Source organism: Neoarius graeffei, chromosome 11 (genome assembly GCF_027579695.1).
Source record: "Neoarius graeffei isolate fNeoGra1 chromosome 11, fNeoGra1.pri, whole genome shotgun sequence".
NCBI classification, from domain to species: domain Eukaryota; kingdom Metazoa; phylum Chordata; class Actinopteri; order Siluriformes; family Ariidae; genus Neoarius; species Neoarius graeffei.
This window is the reverse complement of record NC_083579.1, coordinates 5,644,633-5,667,267: the sequence shown is the minus strand read 5'-3', so window position 1 is coordinate 5,667,267 and position 22,635 is coordinate 5,644,633. Positions and strand designations below refer to the sequence as shown.

The 22,635-nt window shown below is 42.7% G+C and overlaps 2 protein-coding genes across 2 annotated transcripts in view; one reads left to right on the top strand and one right to left on the bottom strand.

Moving 5' to 3' along the window:
• Positions 1 to 2,199: 2,199 nt before the first annotated feature.
• Positions 2,200 to 11,795, bottom strand: zpcx (zona pellucida protein C). Its single transcript, XM_060934836.1, has 8 exons — positions 11,771 to 11,795; positions 9,513 to 9,664; positions 5,251 to 5,346; positions 4,791 to 4,873; positions 4,599 to 4,684; positions 4,292 to 4,480; positions 3,517 to 4,180; positions 2,200 to 2,230 (listed from the first exon to the last, which is right to left on the bottom strand). The coding sequence occupies exons 1-8, from the start codon at positions 11,793 to 11,795 to the stop codon at positions 2,200 to 2,202; spliced, it is 1,326 nt and encodes a 441-aa protein (XP_060790819.1).
• Positions 11,796 to 12,036: 241 nt separating this feature from the next.
• The window catches only part of tmem54a (transmembrane protein 54a), a 60,928-nt gene continuing 50,329 nt past the window's right edge, over positions 12,037 to 22,635 (top strand). Inside the window, exon 1 of the mRNA XM_060933312.1 lies at positions 12,037 to 12,179. Within this exon, the coding sequence (XP_060789295.1) occupies positions 12,176 to 12,179 (4 nt within the window). The 5' untranslated portion in view covers positions 12,037 to 12,175. The remainder of the gene's footprint in view (positions 12,180 to 22,635) is intronic.

Here is a 22,635-nt window from a genome sequence, read left to right as displayed (position 1 = left end):
AGCTTGCAACATTTGTGTAAGGTGGCCCAATTTAGAGCGTTCCTTCTGGACTAGATGGGGCCACAGTGAGGTGGGGTTTACATTAGACCGTATCAGCGGATCATCAGATTAACGTTTTTAAAACGATTAGTGTGCACACAGCAACACCAATACACGATTCGCGTGCACACAAACACCAATACACGGATACGCTCGGCTCCGCAGGCATCCTGCGCTCCAAATCACTCCGCCCTGAACAGAGAGTGCCCTCTGGAGGGTGCGCACTCCGGCCCTGCACAGCTCACAGAGCACGCGAGTGAAGTGCACGAGCAGTGATTTGGGACTGAGCCGCTGTGTGTGAGATCCCAGTGCATGTCGGGTGTGTGCGTCACTTACCACTTGCAAGTGGAAGGATGGCAAGCCTAAAGACAATCATAACTACACAATGGGCAGTATTTGCATCAATATTTGCAGTATTTTCATACTTTTATACTCTTTAATGAAAGGTGATACAAGGCGGAAGTCCGCGCCGTTTTTCAGCAGTCACGTCACATGACCAGCGCCAGCGAATCAGGAAGGTGGATGTCACAGTGACGTTGTCCGATGACGACGCCAGCTAGAGCTCAGCACAGCGTATCCTCAATGTTTACACAGCACCGGACCAGACACGATCTGGATTGAATACGTGGACCCTGGCGGATTCCCGTTTCCCGGCGTTTTAATGTAAACGGACAGTGCATCCGCGAAGAAAACGAGACAGATACGGTCTAATGTAAACTTGGCCTGAGCTATGCCCTCATTGACGATCTTGTATTCTTACCCAGATGCTCCATTCTGCTTGGAGCTTTTTCAATCGTGACTCACTTTGTGGTTAGCCACAAATAAGTACCCTAAAGATGGGGGAGTTAATTTCACAGAATGAGCTCATAGAAGGTGGGGCATATTTGAAAAGGGCTTCACTCAATCTAATGAAAAATCACTCAACCCAAACTCCATCAATGAAACTTTGGTGCAACTTTTTTCTGCTAAACTCAAGCCAGACTTGGCCAATTGAGGCTCATGGGCTTTTTTTTTTTTTTAAACACTCCAGCAACCAACAAGTTGAAAGCACATTACTACAAATGAATCCACACTAAAAAGAACTTAAGCAGCAAGGATATATATATATTCACAGAATAAATGCTGAAGAACATAAAACAAGCAAGACATGATTTAAACATGAATTTACTTGATTTGAAGGTGTAGATTGGTTCACGTTAAAGAACAGTTACTTTATGTTTTGTACAGCAAATGTTCCTGATCATGCATCCGCCAAGCTCTGGAATAAAATCAGGATAAGAGCTGTGGGTTGTGTTCCTGACCCACTACACCCTCATGCCAGGAGTTAATTTAGTATTGTAATTAGATCATATTACTAGTATGGCAGCTGATCAAACTTAACCTTACTGAACTAATCCCATGTAAAACCTGACTGACCACAAGTCATCACCCCTTCTGCACAAGGTCAAGAACAATGATACCATTGTGGTGCACTTGCGTTTCTGCCCAATAGGCCTATGAAACCACAGGGTTTGGCCAATAGAGCAAAGCTAAACCAAGCTGAAAACCAACCTGCCATTGAGCAGCTTTGTCTCCCCCCAAAAAAAAAAAAAAACCCCAACCCACCCAGGTCACTGCAGTAACTCAGTTTATGATTAATTTCATGTGTGGAACCAAACTTGACAGGCTCATTGAAATACATCTGCAGTTACCTTGATTCCTAGAACAAACCACCTACACTTTCCAGAACCAGTTTATGCCCAAGTCTGAGCCTTATTCAGTAAGGAATCCAACCTAGATACTGTAGATTTGGACCCAAGAACTGTTGCAGTAATCAAAGACCATTTCTTTAGTGTACATGTGAGCTTTAGAAGCCTTGAAAGCCTTCAGGGGGGCCTTAATGATTATGGAGCCTCAGGAGGCTAAAGACCTTTAAAATGGCCAATGAAGCATTCAAAAGTACCATTCCCCTTCTCTCAGTAGTGTACCAAAATCAATTCAGAGATGTTAACATCTGACAAGTTCTAGATATTGGGTGACCAACACTCTTAATGGGGAGGTGAATTCAGGATCTCAAATCTACTGCACAATTTAAATGAAAGCAAGCCACACTTCTGTAAACAGATTTTTCTCCAAAACCTTTATTTCGGAGTAATTTTAGAGACATTCAGTCACTCCATGTCACTGGTCAGTCCTCGTCTTATTCAAACCCCTGTAAACAGAAGAGAATTTACACTGGTTTACATGACAAAGGACAACATTAACAGGCTCAAAGATCACCTGGATTACCCAGAAAGCACCAGAATCCCTTTATACCACTGCTCTTCAACTCTGGATTTTGATTGGTCAAAAGACCTTGATTAGATTTTCTACAACAGTAGCTCGAACAGCTTCAGCAGCAAGTCAACATCCTCATTCCAAGAGCCCAGTCCCACAACTTTGATAACTATAACCATCCCCATGCCTGAGTTTAGTTCCAGTCTGGGGCAGTCACACCATAACTAGGAGCAGTTGATCCTGCCACTCAAGTTGCATGCATTAGGAATAGTTATGGAAGTCTCCCAAGTAGTAGCATGTATTCCATGTCATACTGTACAGCCTGGACTTCAAAACAACCCATGCACATACTCCAATGGTTGACAATATGGATAGGTCAAGGAGTATCGAAATAAGGATACAAAACAGTGGTTACGGACAGAAGATTAAGAAGTCTCAAATAGTTGTGTTTGGACTGCTGAAGTTCAGAATTTATATATATCCATCTATCTCTTACATGTCTCACTTAAAGGCATTTCAGAGGGGAAAAAAAAAAAAGAAATTATACATCCATGAATAAGATCTGTGCTTTGCATTACATTTTTCCATGACTTCATATGCAAACAATTACCGACTGGTTGGGCGTTTTATCAGATCAGGTCCGGGGGGGGGGGAATCTACCCAATAAGCCCAGGCTATAGACGTTATTGGTCTGATGTGACCAACCACAAACTGCAAGGGACCAATTTATTTATATCTAGTCATCAGTATTGTGTAACTGGGCCTTAATGCAGTATTGTTTGTAGTAACAGCTTGCACATCTAAACCAACAACCTTTAACTGCAAGAAAGATGTACAATTGGTGCAAGGTTTGCTTTAAGGAGGCATTTAAGGGAAGTCTGTTAGGTAAAACCAACCATGTTTTCCAAGTCAGAATGGAGGAGTTTGATTTCTGGGTAATGGGAGCACCATTGGTTTTTGCCTTAATTTGGGTGCGTGTTTTTCTAGCAGCTATGATGCAATTGATAAGAACTAGCTTTTTCCCCCTGGACATCCAACATCAACTGCATCCAAGAAACAGGAAGTCACGTCATACTTCTGTAGTAGCATGAGCAAGATTGCTGTGGTACAAGATATGCTGTTCTAGGAAACCCAGTCTTTCCTCCCCTTACATGTTGTACAGAGAAAAGAGTCACACAAGGCACTTGGTCATTAGTTATGTACTACAAAAATTGCACTCACCTCACCAGGTCCAACAGGGACTGCAACAGAGCTTTTTCCAGTTTCTTTGAACTTCCCTCTTCTTCCACCTTCCTCCATTCCATCTCCAGCTTACTTTTCTCAACCTCCTGCTCACCCCTGGTCGGACTTCTTTCTTCCTCATAGCTGAGAGAACTGGAGCCATCTGAAGCCTGACTAAAAGCCAGCTTGGTTTTCTTCACATATTCCAGCTTTCCAAGTTCATCTCCTTTAAACTTAGCCACTTTTTCTGTCTGCTCAAGGACCATAATTTCACCGCTCTTCTCATGAGGCTTTTCTAGCATAGATGTTAAAGCTTCCTTATGCTTTTTCTTGTCCGAGAGGTCATCATGCTGCAGCCATTTGTCATTCATGAACACGTCACCTCTCAGTTCCTCCTCTGTTGAGAGAAGTCCCTTCAAAGGGTCATCACCTCCCAAATTCCAGTCATTCAGACCAGGAGAGTCAGCCAGGTACTCTCTCCCACCATCTGGAATTGAAGACTTCCAGTCATGAGCTTCCTGATGCATTTCCTCAGAAGTGGTCTGGTTCAGTTTTGCAGTTGGAACACCATGACTGGACACACCAAGTTTTGCTGTGTTTGTCTGCTGTGGGATGTCAATTACCATCTCCAGAACTGGAGAAGAGGCAACATCTACCACAAGTCCTGGTAACAAGAGAGACAGAGCACTTTTTGGGTCTTGGCTCATGACCATCACACTATCAGACATTGCAGGTTGAGAAAGCCAGGGGGAGCTATAAGGAACCTTCAAGTTACCCGATACAGCCGCACTAGCTACAATTGGGCCCCTTTTCACTGAGGTTGGAAGTGTTCCAGATACAATCGGAGTTGCTCCTGCAGAAAAGCCAAGTTGGGAGGTGGTACTGAAGGAATTGGACAGCGATTGTTCCTCCAGTTGTGCTTCCTTAATGAAGAATGGACCAGTACTCACAAGCGCCTTCAACTCTGAAACAAATAACTGGTCAAGACTACAGATGTAGGGGCAAAAGGTCACAATACAAAATCCTATACTACATGAAGTGACATTAAAAAGGAGCAAGTTAACATGCTAACAGATACTGACCATTTGATGGACTGCCATAAGGAGGACCTTTACATTTTGATGCACAGCACTCACATACACTTGTCTGACCATTCAACTCAACCCAGCTGAAAAGAAAAAAAAGAAAAAAGTGCACATGCCATGACCCTCAAGGAAGCACATCAAGCTTCCCCCCCCCAGAATACATCACTGCAGGTTTCAGGGACCGGTTACCTGGAATTGGTCTTGTTATAGTTGCAGGATTTGGTATCTGGAGTCAATGCTGAAGAGACAACCACGCTGCAGTGTAGGTAAATCTGCAAGATCAATTGACTTAAGGATATTGCCTTTTAGTGGAACTTGGGACATTTGTAACTGGCTCAGAGGAAGAAGGAAGCCAGACAAAAAACCCACCTGTGAGAACTTCAACACTGATGTGTTCAAGAGCAAGTTAATGGAATCATGTTGTCTAGAGACAAACTCAATCACAGACTGTTTAGAGGACACACATCTGCAAAAGAACCAATAACCCAAATGCAGGGAGTTTGTTTTAAACTATGAAGTAGCTATAGTTGTGTTCTACGCACCCCTTATTGAAAATGAGAGCAGATCTGGATTTATCCATGTGGTCTGAAGATGTAATATAACATGACTGGATATAGAGCTCCTGGTCTGGGCCAATTGAAGTAGATACCTGCAAGTACATGGAGTCTCCTTTTTGATAGACATTAGACTCAGCAGGACCACTCCAGGAAGCTGGAAAAGCAGAGAAGCCCAGATTAGATACTACCTAAAACAATGCAGATATATTAAGACTACTCCATCTATTCCTCATTTAACAACAAAGACTCACAATTCATAAGCCGCATAGCAAAGCTACTTCTTACATCCATCAAGTTCCAGATCTGAAAAGAACCTGGTAAGCAAGACCCAACCAAACAAGGGGCCTGTAAAAGACCTTGGGCTAAAAACCCACCATCAACTTCAGGCCAAACATCATGACCAACAGACAATGCCAGAGCAGGCAACATGAAAGAAAGACAAAACCCTACAAACCCCATTGCACACGAGAAACTTAACATCACCAAAAACCAATCACAGATAACACTTCACATTAACTCATCGAGGTCTGCTAAATACTCAGGAATCCAGACGTTGCGCTTGGTACACCCAGGCTGAACAAATTGCAATCAAATGGTTTTAATTTAGAATGGGTGGGGCTTTCTGTTTGGGGGAAAAAAAACCTATGAGTGCATCCCAAAACTCTAATTGATGCCTCCTTGATTCCTCAGTCCTACCTCCTTAATCTCATGCCTTGGAAATGCATTTAGAGAATTCAAGATTTCAGGATAAAGAGCAATGGGCAGCCCGGTGGTGTAGTGGTTAGCGCTGTCACCTCACAGCAAGAAGGTCCGGGTTCGAGCCCCGTGGCCGGCGAGGGCCTTTCTGTGCGGAGTTTGCATGTTCTCCCCGTGTCCGCGTGGGTTTCCTCCGGGTGCTCCGGTTTCCCCCACAGTCCAAAGACATGCAGGTTAGGCTAACTGGTGACTCTAAATTGACTGTAGGTGTGAATGTGAATGGTTGTCTGTGTCTATTGCCCCTTTTCCACCAAAGCAGTTCCAGGGCTGGTTCGGGGCCAGTGCTTAGTTTGGAACTGGGTTTTCTGTTTCCACTGACAAAGAACTGGCTCTGGGGCCAGAAAAAACGGCTCCAGTCTAGCACCAGCTCTTTGCTGGGCCAGAGGAAAGAACCGCTTACGTCAGTGGGGGGGCGGAGTTGTTAAGACCAACAACAATCGCAAGACCGCGAAAGGTCGCCATTTTTAAGCACCGAGAAGCAGCAGCTGTACAAACGCGAAGTCATCCATTATTGTTGTTGTTGCTGCTTCTTCTTCTCCGTGTTGTTGTTGCTTCGATATTCACCCCAAGGTTTATGCAAATGCAGCGACGTAACTGACGTATACAGCGACGTAATGATGTGGCTCCCCTTAGCACCACGAACTATGGAAAAGCAAACTGGTTCTCAGCTGGCTCGCAAGTTGAACGAGTTGTGAACCAGCACCAGCACTGGCCCTGAACCAGCCCTGGAACTGATTTGGTGGAAAAGGGGTATATGTGTCAACCCTGTGATGACCTGGCGACTTGTCCAGGGTGTACCCCGCCTTTCGCCCATAGTCAGCTGGGATAGGCTCCAGCTTGCCTGCGACCCTGTAGAACAGGATAAAGCAGCTAGAGATAATGAGATGAGATGAGGACAAAGAGCACTTTTAGAGCACAGGTTCCCAACCCTTGTGCTGGAGAACCCCCTGTCCTGCACCACTACATAGAGTTCATCTCAGGAACAGCTTTTAATTAGATGATGAGTTGAATCATGTGTGCTGGAGCAGGAAATAGGCTTACTAAAATATGCAGGACAGTGGGAGGATCTGGGGATTAAGGTATGAACGTGGTAACTCTCACCATGGTGCCTGTATCATGTAATTTGGGCACTTTGTGTATAAAGTGCTGAAAATAACTGCCAAGATGGCTTGCGTGGGTTTCCTCCCACAGTTCAAAGACATGCAGATTAGGCCAACTGGCTACTTTAAATTTCCCCATAGGTGTGAATATGAGTGTGACGGATTGTTTGTTTCTGTGATAGTCCTGTGATAGACTGGCGACCTGCCCAGGGTGAGCCCCACTTATCGTCCAAAGTCAGCTGGGATTGGCTCCAACTTCCCCCACGACCCTGATGGATAAGCAGTATAAATAATGGATAAGCTTTAAGGCTAAAAATATAAAATTGAAAAGTCCTGCAGAAGAATGAATGTGTTTGTGTTCCTGACTATGCAACCTTATATACCTGCATATTGTTTAGAAGCACAAATGCAACTGTTTTTGCATGTTTTTATTGAAGAAAATAATATGCTCCACTGTACTGGGTCTTTACCAGCTCCTTTTTTGCTTATCAAATTCCCAGCTTTTGAAAAAATACACTCACATGGAATGGATGTGGCACTCAGAGCCAGATATTTACTGGGCATAAACAGAACTATGGGCACTTGAGAGGGTCCTCTGCTCCAGAGAGCTACGCATCTGTGAAGTACCTCTTTACCTCTATGGTGGCATTGGCATTAAAACTGCGATGTTTTTTGTGTCTCACTGACCCAGCTGTCCAGGAGCTCCTGAAGGTTACCTGAGGATGGAGGAGGTTTCTGGGCTTCCTTAGGTGTAGACAGCTGTTGCCTGGATCAGTGAGGTACATTCAGCTATCAATAGTAACTCAGCTTCACAGGCATTATCAGCATTGCCAAATCAGGAGTCTGGCAATGTCACCTGTGCTAACACATGGATTGTCTCAACGCTGTGACCTCTTTTGCCAGTATACTGAATCATCCCTAAAATGAGCTCTGTTGTGGGATATTTAAATGGTGCTTGCACTTCAAGGCTTTGGTGGATGATATCCAAGCACTTTTGAGCGGCATGATGTCATTAGTCGTACTGGCCAAGGCAGCACCAACAGGCTCTCGGCAGTTGAGGAGTCTCTGCAGCATGTTGTAAGTGCTATTTCATCTTGTTTCAAGTTCCTGCACAAACTTCAGGGGCTGCCTACCCATCCTTTCTTGTGCAAGGATTATTTTCTCATTGGCCTTTGTACTGGTTCTGAAGAATGACACCACTATCCTTGGTCGGGTACAAATATTTGCCAATATCTGATGTTCCTCAACTGCCTCCTTGACTATGAGGTTGAGGGTATGGGCACAACAAGGCAGATGGTGTAACTCAATCCAGTGAGCCCTCAGTCAGATGAGGTGTGACAATCTTTGATGTTCTCAGCAGTGTGGGGTTTTGTAGTGGTTTGAGGGGTGTATGGGGAGGTAGGGCTAGTGTCTCTGTCAGTGGAACAGTCGTGCTCCTAGGAGTAGTCCATCTGCCTTGGTCCCCACTTGTCGCTCAGATCTCACCTGTGGCTCCAAGCAGCTGTTAGCATGTGACAGTGGTCACACCCCGGAAACCGTTTCGACTGGCGGGCCAAACCAGGTGAGGGTAGTCGATGGGTCTAAAACCCTCAGTGAGTTAGGGCTTGCCTACCTAAGTATGCGAAGCTTGGAACCGGTGGACAGCACAGAGGAACGCACCATATAGTTCAACAAGGTGGATCCAGCAAAGTGTTGTGGAGTACTGAGAGCATGAGAGACATCATCATGGTCATCCACTGCATCCATCTCCATCTCCAGCCATCTTGACCCTGTCTTGCTGGTGGATTCAAATGGTCTTGGATGAGAAAGTGAGGTCAGTGTTGTGCAACTCTTCTCCACTTTAATAAAAGTCTCTGCGCAAGTCATCTTCTCACCCACCCCATCGTCGTGCGCACCCGCCGTTAGGGCGATAGATGATCGTCGCATCGATGGATGAACACGAAGGGGTTTTGGAAACTTTGCTACTCCCAGAAGAAATGAATCCGAATTTGTATTGCTATGTGGGCGGCACGGTGGTGTAGTGGTTAGCACTGTCGCCTCACAGCAAGAAGGTCCTGGGTTCAAGCCCAGCGGCTGATGAGGGCCTTTCTGTGTGGAGTTTGCATGTTCTCCCCGTGTCTGTGTGGGTTTCCTCCAGGTGCTCCGGTTTCCCCCACAGTTCAAAGACGTGTAGTTAGGGTTAACATGGGGCAGCCTTGGGCTGAAGTGCCCTTGAGCAAGGTACCGAACCCCTAACCGCTCCCTGAGCACTGTAGTATGGCTGTGTGTTCACTGCTTCAGATGGGTTAAATGCAGAGGATGAATCTCACTGTGCTTGAAGTGTGCATGTGACAAATAAAGGTTTCTTCTTCTTCTTCTTCTATCTGTACAATGGGAGGTGACTCCCAGATAGGACTTTGTAGTCACAGATGTCCACATGTCAGCAGTGAGGCAGTCAGCTGGGATGTTCTGTAACTCTGAGACAGCCCTTTTTTCTCCTCTGCATGTTTATCAGCTACCCTTGTCTTCAGAGCTTTACTGGTTGGTAGAATGTATGTGGGGTCCACCTTCCTCACAAATGCTCTGAAACCCTCATCTTCCACCATGGGGAAAGGCTGCACATCTTTCATAATCATTTTCAGGAAGACCTCGTCAAGCTCTTTCTTCCTTCCTACAGATACACATTACAATTACAGTCAATTCACATTAATCGATCCCACCAGACCCCACAAACATATTTAATCAAATGGCAGCTTTACATAAATGCGCGCAGGCAATACAAAATATGTACACCCCATGGGGTTCAGATTGGTATAATATAGTGTAGCTGTATTGAGGCAATTCAAAAGTGTTTGTTTGGGAATAGTCTTAAATGCAAAATTTGTAGCTATCATAAATATAAGATGATGTTCAATTACCCAATTAACAAAATTATTCACGCCTAATGGATACTTATAGACACAGGTATTATTGGCAAAGGGCCCAAATTTTATAAGACATATTTGATGTATCATGTTGGATTTAAATGGTAGTGAATACGGGGTGGCACGGTGGTGTAGTGGTTATCACTGTCGCCTCACAGCAAGAAGGTGCTGGGTTCGAGCCCAGCGGCCGGTGAGGGCCTTTCTGTGTGGAGTTTGCATGCTGTCCGCGTGGGTTTCCTCCGGGTGCTCCGGTTTTCCCCCACAGTCCAAAGGCATGCAGGTTAGGTTAACTGGTGGCTCTAAATTGACTGTAGGTGTGAATGGTTGTCTGTGTGTTAGACAAGTCTGTGACTTGTCCAGGGTGTACCCCGCCTCTCGCCCATAGTCAGCTGGGATAGGCTCCAGCTTGCCTGTGACCCTGTAGGACAGGATAAGCGGCTACAGATACTGGATGGATGGGTAGTGAATATGTGTAGTCAAGTCAACTTTATTGTCAAATATGCTATACATGCTCGATATACAGCACAGATGAAATTTCAGTCCTCTCTGACCCATGGTGCAAATAGGCAATGCAGTAAATAAAAATAGAATAATTGAAAAAAACAAACAAACAATATAAACACTCTAGATAGGAACTAGACATAGACTAAACACTCATATATATATATATATATATACACACACACCCCATTGGGTTCGAACCCAGGACCTTCTTGCTGTGAGGTGACAGTGATAACCACTACACCACCGTGCCACCCCGTATTCACTACCATTTAAATCCAACATGATACATCAAATATGTCTTAGAAACTTTGGGCCCTTTGCCAATAATACCTGTGTCTATAAGTATCCATTAGGCGTGAATAATTTTGTTAATTGGGTAATTGAACATCATTATATTTATGATAGCTACAAAGTTGAATGTAAAAGAAATGAATCTGAGACTTTTAACAGCGGTTGAGTTCTTCATGTGCCAAAGTAAAGCATGTCTGAGGACCGGAAACTTTGCTGATAATATACTATTAGTTATTTTCTGTATGTTTTCGCCTCTGTTTGTTTGTTCTCAATGTAACTCAAAGTAATGAACTGATTTTGATGAAATTTGGAGAAAAGGTGGGCCAAGGAACAATTGATTTAGATTCTGATGCGAATCCGTACGGTATATACGGCTTGGTGGAGGTATACGCTACCAAGTACCTTTCTCGTTTATTTATTTGTGCCATGCTAAAATGAGTAAAAGAGCTGTAAATTAGCTGACAGGAAAAAAACGACCTGTTTGTCGTTTAATTTGCACTACTTCACCACTACTACCTCTGCCATCTCTCATCGATGCAATTATTATGTGCAATAATATAGGCCCTAAACTATTTTTATGCATACTTATATATATTATGTATAAATGTGTGTGTGTGTGTATATACAGAGTCTACCTGTAATGTGCAATTTTTCCGAGCCTCTCAATAAGGCAATTTTTCTATACTTTTTCACGGTAGATAATGCAAACAGCCCTCTGTATTTAATCCATGTTTTGTCTAATTTTTATTTCAGTTTTATTTGTTATCTGTTTGACATTTTCTTGCTACTGTAACACGTGAATTTCCCCGATGTGGGACGAATAAAGTGAATCTAATCAAATCTAAAACATATAATAAAAGAATAATTTCGGAGTTTTCAGACGTGAAAAGTGACTCGAGTTGCTTAGTTTTAAGGTTTGCTGTTTCCACCATAGCACCGTATCAACACTGTTGGATAAAATTTAAGTTGAAAATCTTAACTTGGAAACTTGCCCTAACCAAAATGGCGTCGCTTTTGACGCGACCGTTCTGGTTTTTATAGCCTAACGTTCGCTACACCTGTGGACCGGAACTCTAGTTCCATTCCGGAAGAGTCCACGTTGAAGGTGGAGGAGAGATTTAAAAAGAAAGAAAGAAGCGTCGTTTACATTTTGTTGTCAAAATCTTTATTGTCGGAAATCATGCCAGGAGTACTTGGTAATCTATCGTCACGTTAGAGCGTCATTTTGATGAAGAAACTGATTTTTGAGTGAACGTGACAGCAGCCGTCCCCCCCCCCCCTTTCCACATTATGGACTGGTCCAAATGCACCAGTTCAGTGGAGGGCGGTCAGGTGCAGGGTGTGGCTCTGGGCGGTGGAGAACAAAGGAATAGGGCGGATTTCTGGAGCATAAATCATCAAATATGGACATTTTAGACGTTTGAAGATGACCTAAAATAAAAAGCAGTCGAATTATCGGCAGTATGGGTGAGTTTGGTTTTACTTTAGTTATTAAATAATGTTTAAAACTCCTATTTAAAGCGGGATGGCTGTGGACTCAGTGCTGCGTTCAAGGTGCGCATGGTTCATTGTTTACCAGTCTGTTCAGCGATTAAAATAAAGCTTGCAGGATGTTTATGAAGTCTTGGTTTATATTTGTCTATTTACACGAAGTGTTTTCGTAGGGAAGCGTAATTTAAGTTTTCCCCCAAATATTTAAACATATATTTGGGGAAAATCAGTGGATTTAATTGAAAAGTATCGACTGTTTTTAAACGTTTAAGCACGTAAGATCTTGAACGCAGCTCTGTCTAGCCATCTTAGTTGTGTTCGGGTTGTTTTCCTGCAGTCTGTGCTTTTGTTTTCATTTGTTAATCAAATTACTTTTACATTTTGGGGCCCCAAAATGGCGTCTGTGAAATTTGACACCACGTTTAAGAGTTTCTTACTGAAAAATAAATACAACCCCGATTCCAAAAAAGTTGGGACAAAGTACAAATTGTAAATAAAAACGGAATGCAATAATTTACAAATCTCAAACTGATATTGTATTCACAATAGAACATAGACAACATATCAAATGTCGAAAGTGAGACATTTTGAAATTTCATGACAGCAACATATTTCAAAGTTGGGACAGGGGCAATAAGAGGCTGGAAAAGTTAAAGGTACAAAAAAGGAACAGCTGGAGGACCAAATTGCAACTCATTAGGTCAATTGGCAATAGGTCATTAACATGACTGGGTATAAAAAGAGCATCTTGGAGTGGCAGCGGCTCTCAGAAGTAAAGATGGGAAGAGGATCACCAATCCCCCTAATTCTGCGCCGACAAATAGTGGAGCAATATCAGAAAGGAGTTCGACAGTGTAAAATTGCAAAGAGTTTGAACATATCATCATCTACAGTGCATAATATCATCAAAAGATTTAGAGAATCTGGAAGAATCTCTGTGCGTAAGGGTCAAGGCCGGAAAACCATACTGGGTGCCCGTGATCTTCGGGCCCTTAGACGGCACTGCATCACATACAGGCATGCTTCTGTATTGGAAATCACAAAATGGGCTCAGGAATATTTCCAGAGAACATTATCTGTGAACATAATTCACCGTGCCGTCCGCCGTTGCCAGCTAAAACTCTATAGTTCAAAGACGAAGCCGTATCTAAACATGATCCAGAAGCGCAGACGTCTTCTCTGGGCCAAGGCTCATTTAAAATGGACTGTGGCAAAGTGGAAAACTGTTCTGTGGTCAGACGAATCAAAATTTGAAGTTCTTTATGGAAATCAGGGACGCCGTGTCATTCGGACTAAAGAGGAGAAGGACGACCCGAGTTATCAGCGCTCAGTTCAGAAGCCTGCATCTCTGATGGTATGGGGTTGCATTAGTGCGTGTGGCATGGGCAGCTTACACATCTGGAAAGACACCATCAATGCTGAAAGGTATATCCAGGTTCTAGAGCAACATATGCTCCCATCCAGACGACGTCTCTTTCAGGGAAGACCTTGCATTTTCCAACATGACAATGCCAAACCACATACTGCATCAATTACAGCATCATGGCTGCGTAGAAGAAGGGTCCGGGTACTGAACTGGCCAGCCTGCAGTCCAGATCTTTCACCCATAGAAAACATTTGGCGCATCATAAAACGGAAGATACGACAAAAAAGACCTAAGACAGTTGAACAACTAGAATCCTACATTAGACAAGAATGGGTTAACATTCCTATCCCTAAACTTGAGCAACTTGTCTCCTCAGTCCCCAGATGTTTACAGACTGTTGTAAAGAGAAAAGGGGATGTCTCACAGTGGGAAACATGGCCTTGTCCCAACTTTTTTGAGATGTGTTGTTGTCATGAAGTTTAAAATCACCTAATTTTTCTCTTTAAATGATACATTTTCTCAGTTTAAACATTTGATATGTCATCTATGTTCTATTCTGAATAAAATATGGAATTTTGAAACTTCCACATCATTGCATTCCGTTTTTATTTACAATTTGTACTTTGTCCCAACTTTTTTGGAATCGGGGTTGTAAGACAAAATCTAGAAATTTGAACTTTTCAATAGCTCTAGAGTAGCAGGAACAGGTGCAGCTCACAAAAACAGTACAATATTATTCTGAAATGTTGTAAGTTATAAATATTACAGGCTCAGGTAAGGTATGAAGAAACTTCAGTCTTCAAGAAGCCCAAAAATCATGGTTCGGTTAACTCCAGGCACCCAGTATTCCTTCTGCTGGATGTCCATTTTGATTGCCAGTTACAGTCTGTTTATTCTGGTTAGTTCCCTGATTGGTAATGAGCTCCTGCAAATTAGAAAAAAAACCAAGTGATTCTGGGGATGAGTTCCAGTCCCCTGAATCTCAATCTTTGCATAAAGTATTGAACACTTTTACTGGCTTCGTTTTAATTCTTGATGTGTAGCTTGTTTATGCCAAATCATGATCTGCTCAAAATTTCTCCCTTAAGATAAAAATAGTGTAGAAATACGGTATTCTCGACCCCTGCAGCGTTTGGACTGTTCTTCATGCAGTATAGACCCTTCCCGCATGACGTCACCGCGCCGCGAGATTTCGGTAGTCGCCATATTGGAAGACCAAGTACACATCTATGCAAGTACATACATACATAAACTACACCTGAAATGTAGCCAGGGCCGGTTCTGCCCTAATCTGGACCCGTGCAACATCGCGCCCCCCCCCCCCCAAAAAAAAAACAAAAAAAACACACCAGTCTAAATCAGGACAACCAGTGTTCGAACTACGGGGGTACTCGGGGGATCCGAGATCCCCTGAAACAGACATGAGATCCCTTGAAAACATGATTTGGGAAATGTTGGGGGGTCTCTAAAATATTGGCAAAATGATGTTTATTGACAGCAATCGTGTCAATAAGCATTTGCATATCCGAGAAGCATTTGCATATCCGAAGTGGTGTTTACATCAAAGATAAAATAAACCGATATGACAACGACTGCTGCTGCCAGGTTGGTTGTTGAGTAGCCTGACTGTTTTTTGTTCTTGCGTGTGGTATCATTGTTGACGCGAGGTTGTTTTTTGAACATGCCAATGTGGACACGATTTCCCCTGATGAGTTATGACTTCAGACGCGATGCGTGTGTGGAGGTGTGGAGTCCGTGTGATATGTGCGTAAGATAAGCTTCTCGTGTGTTTGGAGATCCGTGCTCTAAGACAAGCACCCCCCCCACCCCCCCCCCGGGGGAAAAAAGGGACCCCCCGAAAATATCGGCATAGTTCGAACACTGAGGACAACCATCACATAACTATAAACATTTTATATCAACTATTTTAACTAAATGGGCTATAATAAATAAGCCTGCAGGCAGCCACGGCGGGCTGCCTCAGAAAAGTAACCATTTGTCCTGCCTTAAAACTCGTTTTGCTTTTTCTGCCTCCTTTTTTGTATTTTCGACCCTGCGTTTATTTTCTTTCCTTTTCTGAAAACCCGATTTGGTCTTCCAATATGGCGCAGGGTTTGTTTACTTCCGGTTTCCGGTGACGTCAGTGGGAAGGGTCTATAGTTTTGCACTGGGTGTGTCGTATGACTGCTGTTGAAAAAGCACTGCTCGGACAGTATTTTTCAGTGTTTACTCTTGCGGTAGTATCTCACTGGGCTGCAACTAGTTGGAGACACGACAGTTGCGATAAAATATGCGAATTAGCGACAATTTTCACTTGGAATCGCACTGAATTGATATTTGCATCTTTTACCACAATTGTCTCCAACTAATCGCAGGCTGTCGCAACCTGGTTTTCCCTCAGCAGGCAGGGAAGTAGGGGAAGCTTCACGGAAACTGACTCGAGAAGGGTTCGCAACGCATTTGCGGCTATTTTTAGAGAAATTTTGTTGCACGAATTTTTTGAACATATTCAAAATTTCAGCGACGAAGGAGCGATACTTTGCAAGGAAATTGAGAAGCCCCGCGAATGTTTTAAGACACTTTTGAAACTCTCTCGCGAATGACGTTCGCAAGCCCAGTGAGATACTGGCTTTAGCAGAGCTTGTAGATGATCACGAGTGTTTTACTGGGAAGTTCACCGCTGGTATTTTTAATCCGAGCTCCATCCGAGACATGGAGAACCAAAACTGTGTCAAATCTCTATCCATCACTCGCAAGGAAATCGATGATAAATTTGGGTACTTTGTGTGTGAATGTGTCAATATAACAAAAAAAAAAATCACACGTAGGCTTGAAGATACAAAGTTTATCTTCTCATGTTGGAAAAAACTCGCGTTTTTCATACAAAATGCATCATGCATCCGAGTGACGTATTTTAAGTTATTCCACGAAATCGAGTCGTACGTGAGCTGATAGACGACGAGGCGCGTAGCACCAAGATTGAGTGGAATAACTGTTTTTATTCTATCCGCGTTCACTGGGTTTTGAGAAACCGAGCATTTTTATTTCTCGCAAGTTTGATCAGTACAAACTTTTTTTTTTTTTATACAAAACATCCGACAAAATAATTTCCGCTTAGAATGTAAACAAACCGGTGAAATGATGGGAGAAATTTGTGAAAAATGCGATGATAATTCTTGGGGGGAAAAAGATGCGTTCTTACCATGAAATACTTTTTATTCCATATTTTGTTGCTCTTTTTGTGGTTTTGTTTTTGGGAAGTTTTTATTTCATCCTCGGTTGGTTCAGCAATACACTGTCATTTTGTTTTTCTCTACTCACGGTACATGAGCTGATATCCTCGTAGTAGAGTAGCCAATCAGAGCGCCCAATTAGTCATCCAGTGAACGTGGAGAGAATAATAATATTGGCTGGCTTTTTTTCATGGTCTATCAGATGTTCCATTCAGCTAGCATGATACTGAACGATTCGAAAACGAGTAGCTGAATGGAATGTCTGAAATACCATGAAAAAAGCCATTATTATTATTATTATTACTATTATTATAATACGCTTCATATCAGCATTCTTAAAGGCCAACGCTAGCTTACTTTCGACTCGGTGCTGTTAGTGCGGCAGTGCAGTTACCTTCCAACCGGTGTAGTGTTGGCGAAGGTCAACGCGAGCACAGTCAAGCCGAATATTATTTTTTCCTTCTGTGATTTTACTTGGTTACTTTTAAAATCGACAACTTTGCACCATGGAGCGACCTGGCAGCCAAAATTCTCTCAAAATCTTCCGTATGTAACGAAGCAAACCCGACGGCCATGTTTGTTTACAGATTGTCCCAGTCGCTCGCTAGTGCAGAAGTTTTACCTCTCTGACATGTGACGTCATGTTGTCTTGACAACGGTGCAATATTGTAAGCCATATTCAACACTCGTTCTCCACTGGGTAGAGCGACGTAGTATAAGCGATATGCTAGCAATATCACGTGCTACCGAACCAAATAAATGAAACCTGCTAGAAGAGAATAGAACACGTTTTTATTCCATCAGAAGTGTCCCAGATGGATAATAATTCCTGATCCTTTCACTCCCAGTGTTTAGACGTGCGTTGTCAAAATGGCGAACCGGTTCAAAATTAAAATTCTCTTTGTTAACTTGCGTGTTTTTGCTGATGTGCCCATAGAATGTAAAGAACGTTCCACGTTGGCTTGAAAATACGACGTTTAGCTTCTCGTGTTGAAAATGCTTTGTTTGTTTGTATGAATATATTCACCACTCGAAGATATGAGAAACTTCATATTTTCGCACCACTGTGTAAAATCCTCCCTGTAGGTGACGGTGTCTTTAGCGTCTGTGTTCCCTTTGTTTAGTCACTTTACCTGAATTTCCCTCGCTTTTTTTTTTTTTCCCCAAGAACCGGCTCTGCAACTATCTGTTATTGACTTTACATCAAGTCGTCAGGGCCGTTCCATTTCTCTCACTCTCACACACACAATAAAGGACCGGGTGTGTGTTGATGCAAAATTCGTAGCTTTGTACTGAAGTAAACGACAGAGTTTTTTACCTTTTTATAGATTTCTGCCGCGTTTTCATGCAGGACGAAACTCTGCTTGAAATCTAAGGTTATAAATGAATAAAATAAAATGGCGGACAGGGTGGAGTAATGAAGTGGAGTTCCTCCTACAACCCCAGACTCGATTAGTTTTCTCTAGCCCCATGTCCCGAAGTGGTTTATCCGTCTACCACAGCAGCCTTCCGACATTGACACACAATTATTTATTGATTAAAGAAGGATGTCATGCTTTTATCCCTTTATAATTACGTGTCATGTTGTAGTGAGACAAGTTCGCACTTGTGCCTTATCAGATATAACGTCGTTCCCTCACCCAGGCTCTCTTTATTTTTTTATATATATATATATATATATATATATATATATATATATATATATATATATATATATATATAAATAAAACTTGTATTATATAAAAAATGTATAAAAAAAAAAACAAAACCTGTGCCGTGGAGCTGCGCTACTGTCAGAGCTGCTGTTTATAGAAAACTAATCAACATCATCTGACCAACCGGAGTCCAGAATTCAGCAGTGCTGTGGTGTAGATAGTATTTTATATCGCTGGAGTGTCAATCTGGCTCAGGAACACACACACGCACACGAGTGTTTTACTGGGAAAAGCACCACTTGTACTTTTCGTACGAAATACATCACGGATCTGAGTCATGTAGTTCAGTGATTCCCAACCACTGTTGGGGGGGAAAAAAAAAACAGGCAGAAAGTGCGCCTGCCAGTTAACATCATCTCATCTCATTATCTCGAGCCGCTTTATCCTGTTCTACAGGGTCGCAGGCAAGCTGGAGCCTATCCCAGCTGACTACGGGCGAAAGGCGGGGTACACCCTGGACAAGTCGCCAGGTCATCACAGGGCTGACACATAGACACAGACAACCATTCACACTCACATTCACACCTACGCTCAATTTAGAGTCACCAGTTAACCTAACCTGCATGTCTTTGGACTGTGGGGGAAACCGGAGCACCCGGAGGAAACCCACGCGGACACGGGGAGAACATGCAAACTCCACACAGAAAGGCCCTCGCCGGCCCCGGGGCTCGAACCCGGACCTTCTTGCTGTGAGGTGACAGCGCTAACCACTACACCACCGTGCCACCCCAGTTAACATCATATCAGATAAAAACATTAAACGTTATTCAGACCATTAACACCATAACATCAGAGACAAAGAATAAAGTTCATCTTGGAAGGAGAGTTATTTTTAAAAATGCAAAATGAAATCATTTATAATAGCCCAGAGAAAAACTGGCTGAATATGTACCGTAACATCAAGTTATTCAATAGCCTATAGGCCTAAAATCATTACATAACTTATTTAAATAACTATAGGCCTATCATTAATAATAAAACACAGGTCAATCAAGTTTATCAAGCTGACGATTTCACTCCAAATCAGCAAATCCATTGAATTCTTCATCCTCGGTGTTGCTTCTGAACAACTCTGCCAACTCCAGCGACAGACGAAGTGCCGGTTCCTCTTCTGCGTGGCTGTCGTCGAACTCGGCATCAGCTCCAGTTATTCCGCAGTAAAAAAAAATGTATACGTTGCACCGGAGTATGTCACATGGCCAGCCAAACCATGAAAAAAAAAAAAAAAAGTGCGACTTATAGTCCGAAAAATACGGTAATTGTTCCGAAAATTATTTACTGCAAATAATTTGTCTATGCCAGCGACATATAGTGACAGGCAGAACAATTACTCTTCCATTAGATGGCACCAGGTAGCTAAATAACCTGTGTATCTACCTGTTGCCATTCAAACAATAGAATTAGTCATGCTTCGGGTGGGACAGCGGTGATAGCGATGGATAAATATTTGAAAAGAAAGTACACAATCCAAACTGCGTCCTGGAGAAAATTCTGACCCAGATGAAGGCCCTAGTATGAGTAGAGGTCAGAAGAAAGCAAAAGAAGTGATTTTTCCACGACCTGTCTATGCGAGCTGGGCTTTTCAAGCATGACTGCTATAAAACCTAACAAAGGAGAGAGACTCAGCTGTTGAGGAAGATCATGTGTGTTTTTCTTCAATTCCCGCGAGTATATCAGCTTTGTGTTTAGCTAAACAGGCCCAGGTTTCACACGGAGTAAGTAAATTGAGACTAGATGATCATTATATTTCATTTTATATATATACTTTTTGTGACATTTTTGTTTGGTGTGCCGTGGGATTTTTCGAATGTAAAATGTGCCGTGGCTCAAGAAAGGTTGGGAAACACTGATGTAGTTAAATAATATTGGCTGGTGTTGAGTGGTCTATCAGATATATTCCATTCAGCTAGTGTGATTCTGAACGAGTCGGGGATGAGTAGCTGATTGGAATATATCTGATAGACCACAAAAAAAAGCCATTATTATTATTATGATACATACACACATTCTTGGTATCCGCTTTCTCGAAGGCCAACGCTAGCTTGCCTGCAACTCGGTGCTGTTAGCGCGGCAGTCCAGTGACCACCTCGCTCTGGTGTAGTGTTGGCGCAGGCTAATGTTAGTGCAGGAAAGCCATATCTATACATTTTCCCCCTGTGTAATTTACTTACTTTTAAAATCAACATCTTTAGCTATGCACAGTGGAGCAACCTGGCAGCCAAAATTCTCTCAATCTTCCGCTTTTAATGAAGCAAACCTGGCGGCCATGTTTGTTTACGAACTTTCATAGTCACTCGCTATTGTGCAAGTTTTACATCTCTGACGTGTCTCTTTTCCAGTTTTTTGATGTCCATTGGTATGTTTTTCTCCTTGTAAATATGTGCGATATATAATGAAGTTTTGGTAGCCTTTCAGGTGTTCTGTCTGTCTGTGTCTGTCTCTGTCTTTAGTGCTTAAACCTAGCGCTGGATTATCCTCGTCTTCTCTCTTTCCCGGCGGGCAGAGGAATGAGTTGCACATACGATACGCGGCAGAAAAGTTTTGTCATTGGATTTTCGCATGAGCTCTGAAATGTGACCTCGTGTTGTCTTGACAAGGTGTAATATTATAACAATATCGCATGCTCGTTCTCCGTTGGGGAGAGCGGCATAATACACGGAAGATAAGCGATATATTACATGCTGTCAATAAACCCACTAGAAGGGAAAAAGACACGTTTTTATTCCATGGAAAAAGTGTCCTGTATGTATAATGTTATTTACCAGCTGGGAGGTCCGTATGGTGAAATACCGTGACCGAGGTCTTGAAAGTACTGAATGAGGCCCTCTGGGCCGAGGTCACAGTATTTCACCATACGGACCGACCTTAAAAGGATAGTTTGGGATTTTTGACATGAATCTGTATGGCATCCCTATCAATAGTGTCGTGCAAACACAGACTTACCCCTGACAGCATCCTGTGAGTCCAGTTTTGGTCCAGACGAAAGTAGTCTGGCAAGTTTGTTGGGGTCACGAAAGTAAAACGTTTTTCGTCTCAAAACAGTATGTGTTCAAAAGAGTGATATATATTTGCATCACAAAACCGTTGCCAAATTAAAAAGTCAGACCTCGAAATCGCTTGGCACTATTTTCTCTCCCTTCTTATCACTGCGCGCTGCCGCCAGGTGACAGCCACGACTGTTTCATTCATTGTTTTAGTGATGGGAATTTCGGCTCTTTTGGCTCTTCTTACTATAAGGAGCCGGCTCTTTCGGCTCCCAAACGGCTCCTGAGATTTTATTTTTGATTTAATTGCTGCAATTAACTAGTTAATTAATTACATTATTATTTATATTTTATCAATAGGATATTTTCCATTTTATTTGTTTTTGTAGCCATTGTAAAGCTTTGTAAAGTATAGCAGTAGGGCTGTAACGATACTCACAATTCGATTCGTATCGCGATTTTTGACCCACGATTCGATACGCCCACGATTTTTTTTAAAATGTTTTTTTAAAGTAGTAAATTTGACTTATTAAATAGTTAATGTAAGTAAATGTTAATAACAAATAATTCAGACCACTGCAGAGAATGAGTAACATGTATGCAAAAATGAACAAATGTATATCCAAAGATTATTTTTATTTCTCAAAATAATACTGCTGAGCCGGAAGCTCTGGTTTTTTCGGTTCTGAAAGTCATTTTTCCAAATCGTGTAAATCCGTTAAGATTTTTTTTAGGGGGGGGTGGCTCTCTCACTGTCTCACTCTCATAGGGCCAATGATTTTCTGTGATCGCGGAAAACAGATGGAAATTACGGAATTTTTATGGTGAAACATTGCTCGCGTGTCAAAATGTAACTGCCGCAGAAGGCTTCCGCCCAAGCAGACATGCCTTCAGTGTTGCCAGATATTGCTAACGTTTTCCACCCCAAAATGTGTTCAAAACCAGCCAAAAAGCACCTAAACCTGCCCAATCTGGCAACACTGCATGCCTTTCCGGTCAAGTGATTGTGATTGGCTTGTGGCACACCTAGCCAGCCAATGAGCTGCTTGTTTACAGATTCGCTCCCCGCGTCGCAACCAGAATGGCGACCGCTTAAAAGAAATGAATGCTCTGCCAGTGGCGAGTGTGGACGTT

Bases quoted from the DNA above. Each gene is read 5' to 3' on its own strand.
- zpcx (XM_060934836.1), bottom strand. From the start codon at position 11,795: ATGGAACTAGAGTTCCGGTCCACAG. The intron at 9,665-11,770 runs GTGTAGCGAACG...GTGTATCTGTAG, and splicing joins ACTAGAGTTCCGGTCCACAG to GAAGGAAGAAAGAGCTTGAC. The intron at 5,347-9,512 runs GTAGCTGATAAA...GCATTGTTTTAG, and splicing joins GTAAAGCTCTGAAGACAAGG to GTAGTATCTAATCTGGGCTT.